This window comes from Habropoda laboriosa, unplaced genomic scaffold (assembly GCF_001263275.1).
Source record: "Habropoda laboriosa isolate 0110345459 unplaced genomic scaffold, ASM126327v1 scaffold244, whole genome shotgun sequence".
NCBI classification, from domain to species: Eukaryota; Metazoa; Arthropoda; class Insecta; order Hymenoptera; family Apidae; genus Habropoda; species Habropoda laboriosa.
Window position 1 is genome coordinate 835029 of NW_017100399.1, and position 7486 is coordinate 842514.

At 25.9% G+C, this 7486-nt stretch overlaps 2 protein-coding genes across 2 annotated transcripts; both read left to right on the plus strand.

Annotated features, from left to right (window-relative positions):
- Positions 1–151: 151 nt before the first annotated feature.
- Positions 152–4078, plus strand: LOC108575303 (centromere protein F). Its single transcript, XM_017938063.1, has 9 exons — positions 152–272; positions 371–735; positions 871–1239; positions 1322–1438; positions 1508–2647; positions 2726–2906; positions 2996–3515; positions 3602–3719; positions 3782–4078. Exons 1-9 carry the CDS (start codon positions 152–154, stop codon positions 4076–4078), a joined length of 3228 nt encoding a protein of 1075 aa, XP_017793552.1.
- A 1093-nt stretch (positions 4079–5171) lies between these two features.
- On the plus strand, positions 5172–7392 carry LOC108575304 (zinc finger protein 880-like). The gene is made up of 5 exons (XM_017938064.1): positions 5172–5859; positions 5945–6148; positions 6238–6659; positions 6728–6915; positions 6978–7392. Exons 1-5 carry the CDS (start codon positions 5172–5174, stop codon positions 7390–7392), a joined length of 1917 nt encoding a protein of 638 aa, XP_017793553.1.
- The last annotated feature ends 94 nt before the right edge of the window (positions 7393–7486 follow it).

The window sequence follows — 7486 nt, forward strand, 5'->3', positions numbered from 1 at the left end:
ATTATTTATAAATGAAAAATAATAATGTTAATAGAGATACAGTTCACATTTACTGTAATTTTTAATTCTGTATCTTTAAATAAAAAATAGTCACAAAACTGCAACTGTAAATAATGTATTAATACGTGTAAACAAATTTGTAAATACTATAATGGCATTTTCATTTCGTATTAGCACCAAATGGTGTCATGATTTTCCAAAATTAGCTACAGAATCTGGATTTTATTTCAATATGCATAGATCCAGAGTACGAATAGATTGGAATCGTATAAGTATGTAATATAACAAATACGTTAAATATTAGTTTATTTAAAGTATAATTTTTAAATAAATGTACTTAAAGTTGATTTAATACTCTTTGTTATTTTAGGTAATATTGACATAGATCGAATTATAAGAGAAAGAGATTTTCATTCCATTGATGACAATATTAGTAATGTAATAGATTATTGTTTAGAAAGTGAATATGACATTAAAATCTTGGATTCTAATTTTGTAAAACTCTTTCGTCTTGCACAGTTAGCAGTTGAATATTTATTATATTGTAAGCAATATTTAGATCATAGTGTAATAATATTAAAAGATGAACTGAAATTAAAGATAGAAGAAAATGTTAAATTAAAAAAGCAAATAACTACCTTGGATGAGGTAATAAAACATATGAAAGAAAAAGCAAAAGAAAGGAGTAAATTAATAGAAACTAGAATTGCAGACTCTAATGGTGAAATTTATAAGGTAATACAATTACAAAAATTGTTTTATTATAATCAAAACTTTACTAAAAAAATATAAAATTTTTGTAATATGGAAATTTTCATTCAAAAAAGTTTTTTGAATATTCAAATGAAATAATTGAACTTATTTATGCAGTGCCCTCATTGCCCAAAAACTTTTATATCTCCTGTATTTGTAAGTGCACACATCTTACGTCGTCATACATATGCAACAGAGTTATACATGCCTTCCTCTCCTATACATGAGCATTATCGCAGTGAAACTGAAAGATTGCACAATGAAATAAAAAATTTAAAGGAAAGATTGAATGAAACAGAAAGAGTGATAAGAAATGAGTCTGAGAAAGTTTCTGAGAAGAAAACATTAAATTATGATAAAAGACAAGTTGACAATGAGATTGAAAGTTATAAACATGATAATAATAAATCTGAAGAACATCCAGAGTATAAAGGATATCAAGAGGAAATAAGAACTTTGAAAACCATGCTCTTTGATGAAATACATGTATGTATAAAGCAGACAAATTTGGAGAACTATAATTAATAATTTAAATAATAAGAACAGTAATAAATAACTATTTTGACAGAATTTAAGGCAAAAAGAAAAAACTATGTACGAACGTACATCCGAAACAAATGTTCAAACGTTAATAAATCAACAAGAAAAAGAATTTCAAAAATTGAGAAATCAACTATTTGAAAAAGTATGTAAAAAATTTGTTACTGAGGTATATTAATTCATCTTATTTTTTAAATCTATTCTATTTTTATAGCTTACACCAGATATAGAGAATATGCATGCAAAATTACATGCTCAGGAAAATTATTGGAAGTCAAAGATAGAACATTTAGAAAACCAACATCATAAAGATGTTGAAAATCTCACTACAGAACTAAAATTAACACAAAAAGCAGCTGATAATATGAAAGCTGAATATGAATCAAAAGTTAGCGATTTAGAACGGCAAACAGCAAATCAGTCAAATATTCTAATTGAACAAAGTAAACAATTGCATTCTCTATCACATGAAATAAATATTTCACAATTAAATGAAAAAAATAAAAATTTAGAAAACAATTTATTGAAAACAAGTAATGAATCTATAATGTTAAATAAAACCAATGAAATTTCGGAAAAACAAAATGATCATGTAGATGCAAAAACGGAACAAATTATTATTGAAAATAGTACAAGAGACACTATAATAAATTCAAGTTTATTAAGTAAAGTATTTCCATTAACATTGGAAAATAAATTTTCAAAAACCGCACACACTTCGGATTGTAGAAATAAATCCATTATCCGTGAAGATAAAAGCAGCACTAAAGGAACAAGTACCAAAAATGCAAAAAGTGAAAAATTGGATCATGTAAAAAGTATAGAGAAAAATTTAAAATATTACAGTTCCAGTGATATTTCAGTTTCAGAGGATTCAACACCTCAGAAAGGAAATGATTATAAAATAAAACGTAAGCACCCTGAAAACTCAATCATAAAAATCGATATAAAGGAATCTGATATAAATAAGTCACAGGATGCATTTAACAAAAATATGTCTAATGAGTTTTCAGCTAGTATAAAAAATACTAAACAATTAGAAACTTTAGAAGATACTCCGTGTTCTGCAACAAGTTCAGAACTATCTATTTCTGATTCAAATACAGACAGCGTCACTACAATTCACAATAATTCTTCATTGCATGAATATAAAATACACTCATCACTTTCCTTAAAATCTAGAAAAATAACAGAAACGAATTCATCTTATAAACAACTAGAGATAAGTTTAATAGATGCATTTGAACAGAAATTGAAAGATTTAGGAATAGATCCAGAATGGCAAGGAATACCTAAAGCAACTTTTAAACAAAAAATGGATATTTTAAAACATCATCAAAAATTAGTTGCAAAGGTAAGAAAAGTAGAAATAGAAGCTTGACAATGTCATTAAACATTTTTAAGCATTTTAAATTTAACCAATTCTTGACAGAAATCACCAAAGTATCATCAGATTAAGTTAAAAATAATTGAAGAAGTTCTCAACAAAATATCTAAGAAGGGAAAGGGAACAGAAAATTTTAAACACCTAAAAAAATCACCATCAAATAAAGTTATAACCAATATTAAATCAACGACGATAAAAGTGCGTAGTGATCAAAAGGATTCTGGTAATTATTGTTTTTACATATTAATTTAACTTAAGTTTTGTGAATAAATTACAATTACGTTTTATTTCTAGGAGATCACATTTCTACATTACAAGTTATACCACCAAATAGATTTCATTCTATACCAGAAACTAATCATAATAAAAATGTAATTGAAAATGAATCAACACTTATAAGACCTACAAAATCTGCAAATTACAAAAGGATAGAGAGATTAATACAAATTGCTCCAAATCCAGTAAAATCTTTAGAAGATGTACAATATACAGTACAGTCACAAGAGTCTTTAATAAGAAAAGATTCTTTAAATAAGATGGAATCTTTATTCAATTCTGAACCACTCAAAATAACATCAAATAATAAGTGTGTATTGGATAGTAAATCCGTTCAGAATGGTAATGTAAGTAATTCAAATATGCAACAGGACTTACAAGATATTTTAATATCTCCAAAACATAACAAAAGTGTTCTAAAATCTGCAACTGGTTCAACAAGTAGCTTGACAAAAAAGAAAGTTATTTTTGATTTAACAAATGAAAAAAGCAAAGAATCATCATCTGATGAAGATATACAGAAGGAAGGATTAAATGAAAGTAATTGGAATATTTCCAGGTGTATAAATTATCTACATTTCATGTTAAAAATATTACTAATGTTTGTAAAACTAAATTTTAATTTGAAATTATATTTATATTTAGTATTTCTGATGAGGGAAAATATTTATCTGAACAAGATTACAAAAGTTCAAATAATATTGTACTAAAAACATCACAAAGTGATAAAATTGCAGAAATATCAAGAAAACTTGAAGCACAGGTAGGATATCATAAAATTTATTTAGCATCTGATGATTCTAATTATTACACATTTTATTGTAGCTAAATATGGTGAGACAGAAACCTGTAGGATCGGTTGAAACAATATTTACTTCAACATTTGTACAAAATAAAGAAAATCACAATAAGAGCAATGAACAATTAAATTCTACTAGTATAAGTTCTCTTTTAGAAAGTCCAATTCATGCGTCAATATCAAATTTTAAAAAACCGAACGATTTGTTACCACAACCAGCACCACGAAATTTAAAAGATAAAATATCTGAAACTTTGCGTGCCGAATCTATATCAGAAATATCGGATTTAGATTCTGATATAGATAAAATCTTAAAGTTATAATAACCATAGATTAGTATTTGTATAATTAAATTATTTTAAACATAGTATTGCAATTTCAATTTACAAATAACTTCAGTTACACAAGTATATTTTCTCTTTAATGAAAAAAGTGTCAAGGCTAATAGCTTTTAGCATGAGATATTATTGTAATAGTAATTGTAATGTTACTATGTAATAATATTTATTTATCTACCTTAATCTAGTCTCAAGGACCAAAGAAGTAATCATAATGAGTCAGTATTTTATGTATTGTACACGATTTTTACTCATAAATTAAATAAAAAGAATGTTTTTTATGTCCAAAAATTTTATTGCATTACAGTAATAAAATCACAGTACATCCTATATATATCCTAAATATTAATTTTTTAATCTTTTTAACATAAGGATATGAGTAATTATTCTGTATTAATTACTGGTATCTTGCTAAATGAAAACATTGGTTTTGTACCTAGTGCTTTGAAGCAAGTGGCACACATTTACACACATCTACACACTTACACACATTTTACATATTTGACACTTCGTAAATTGTACGAAAATAGTGTCGAGATTGCAGACTATTAGAAATGTATTAAACTGTCATGTGTATACATTAAGGAATACGCAATCTTCCGCAATTTCACCATATAAGTAATATCTACGTTTACAACAAAAATTATAAACAATTCACTTTAAAACATTATTTTACCAAATATTCAAAAAAATTCAATGAAATTATATATACATACATGTAATAATTTGTATTATACGGTACACGTATTGAGCTATCTAAGAGATTGTATTTAATCATTTATATTTAATAATTTGTATTTAAACAAATATTAAATATATTTGATCAGTTCTTCGTTCTTTTTGTGGCACAATGGATTGTTTCAAAATTACTCCAAATATAAAATTACTGTCGATATGTTATGCTGCCAAGTAAAATGGAGGTTATATCTGAGATGCTCTGTCAAAGAATAATTTACGATTGTCGTACAAAATGGTCACATTTATGGTTGTTATTTATTATAAAGTAATAGTGAATATTATTAACCACAACTTAAGTAATCACTTAAAAATTTATACGAAGTTCTAATGAGAAAACAAAATGATGCCAATGTCTAATATACATTGTTTAATATGCAATATAAATCTTGATGTTTCATCCTGCGTAAATATATTTTCTACATCTTTTCCTAGACATGAGGAAATGTTGATAAATTTTGTATCACGTGTACTTCGCATTGCTACTTCTGAATTACAGAATCCTTACATTTGTTCACAATGCTACAATTTGTTTCAAATGTTAGAACAAGCACAAAAAACTGTTTTAAATATACGTTGTGAAATTTTAAAAATATATCGTGCTACTGAAAGAAGAAAAAGTATTAAACAATCAATAAACAATGATACAAAATTGAATCTGTGTACAAATATAATATTAGAAGAAAAAAAATTAAGTAATGGTGATGAAAATTTAAAGGGAGGATCAAATTTGCAAACATTTCAAATTGAGGAAGTAGTGCAACAACAATGTGTTCAAAATAATGTAGTAAACCAAAATATAAATATTCCAAATATAGATTTTGTCAGTAACAATAAAATTAATGCAGAATTAAAGAAACATTTCAAGAAGAAAACAACTGATTGCAATGAAGTAGATAATATAAAATCATTTGATTATAATAATACTCATATTAATATAAAAAAGGATGAAATTTTTAAAAATGATGTACTTCATAATTCAATAGCATTAATTAATGACAATACTGTGTACAATATTAATACTTCACAAGGTAAAGTTCAAATAATAAAAACAGTATTCAAATCAACAAATTAATATAATGTTTATTTGTAAACATGAAACTGATATTTGTTTAGCAAACTTGCATGCACTGAAAATGCATGTTGAGGAAAATAATTTTCTTTCACTAATAACATGTGAAAAAAATGAACCAAAGAAGTCCATAACAACAGATTCCATATTTTCTGATAATGGTTTGCAAGTATCAAATGCTGATTTCAAGTGGAAAGAAGTAAATGAAAATATTACAGAAGTAAAAGAAAATACTGAAAACACAACAGGTGATTGAATTTTGTTCTTTTTATTGTTGGTAAATTAAATTTCAAAATGTAAATTAATTTCCTACTTTTTTAAACCATTATGTATATAGTGACACAAGTTGATGAGATAAAAATACCTTTAAAATCAGGAAAGATATCTAAATATGATTTAAAACCATTGAAATATTCTTGTCCTACTTGTGATAAAAGATGGAGAACATCAGCTGAGTTAAAAACACACATAAAAACTCATTCATCATTAAGGCCATACATGTGTGAAAAATGTGGTCAGGCATATAAGCATAAGCATGCATTAGAAATACATGTTGGAATGCATAATGGAATAAATCCATTTCAATGCAATTTTTGCAATAAGTGCTTTACACAAAAAGGGGCACTTATGAGACATTTACCAATGCATACTGGTGAAATGCCCTACCAATGTGAATTATGTGGCAAAAGGTTTATACACCATACATCATACAATATGCACAGATTATCACATACTGGACAAAAATCTTATAAGTGTCATGTAAGTACTTAATAGTATATGAACATTTTTATACACTTGATACATATTTAAGTATTCCTGTGTTTCAGATGTGTGATTTATCTTTGCTTTCAACATCTCATTTAAAAAGGCATATGCGAGTTCATACAGGTGAAAAACCATTTAGTTGTACAGTATGTGGAAAACGTTTTGCGGAACGATATAATCTATTTGCTCATCAAAAAATTCATGATCCACTTGAAAGCAAAACCAAGAAAACTAAAGAAATGAAATACCAGTAAGTATATTTAAAAATTTCTAACTTCATTTGGATATTTATTCTAACTTCTACATTTTCAGATGTAATCATTGTAATGTAGTATTTAAACAGAAGCAAAATTTGAATGATCATATGAAGCATCATAGTACAAATAATGAATCTGATCTCAAAAAGTCACAATGTACAGTTCTTCAAGTTGAAACAGAAACTCAAGAGTTATCAAAAAAAGTAGATTCTGAACATTGTGTACTGCAACAAACGTGGATTCAAATGAATCGCTCTAAACTTGATATTATTGATAATCAAGCAAGATTTGTGCTTTTACAGAATCCTTTACCTGAAATTGATGAAAACTCTTTTGCAGTTACATTTAGTGACCAAAAAATATCCTTAGGAAGTACAAATTATAATACAAATTTGCAAGTAATTATAGAACCATCAGATGCATCACTTTTAAGCAACAATCTTTCTTCTATTGATAAAATACATATGTGACTAAATATTGAAATATTAATTTTTTAAAGAATCATGTTTTCTTAGCTCTTTTAAAAAATATTTTGAATAAAATAAATTATTTTTTATCATTTAT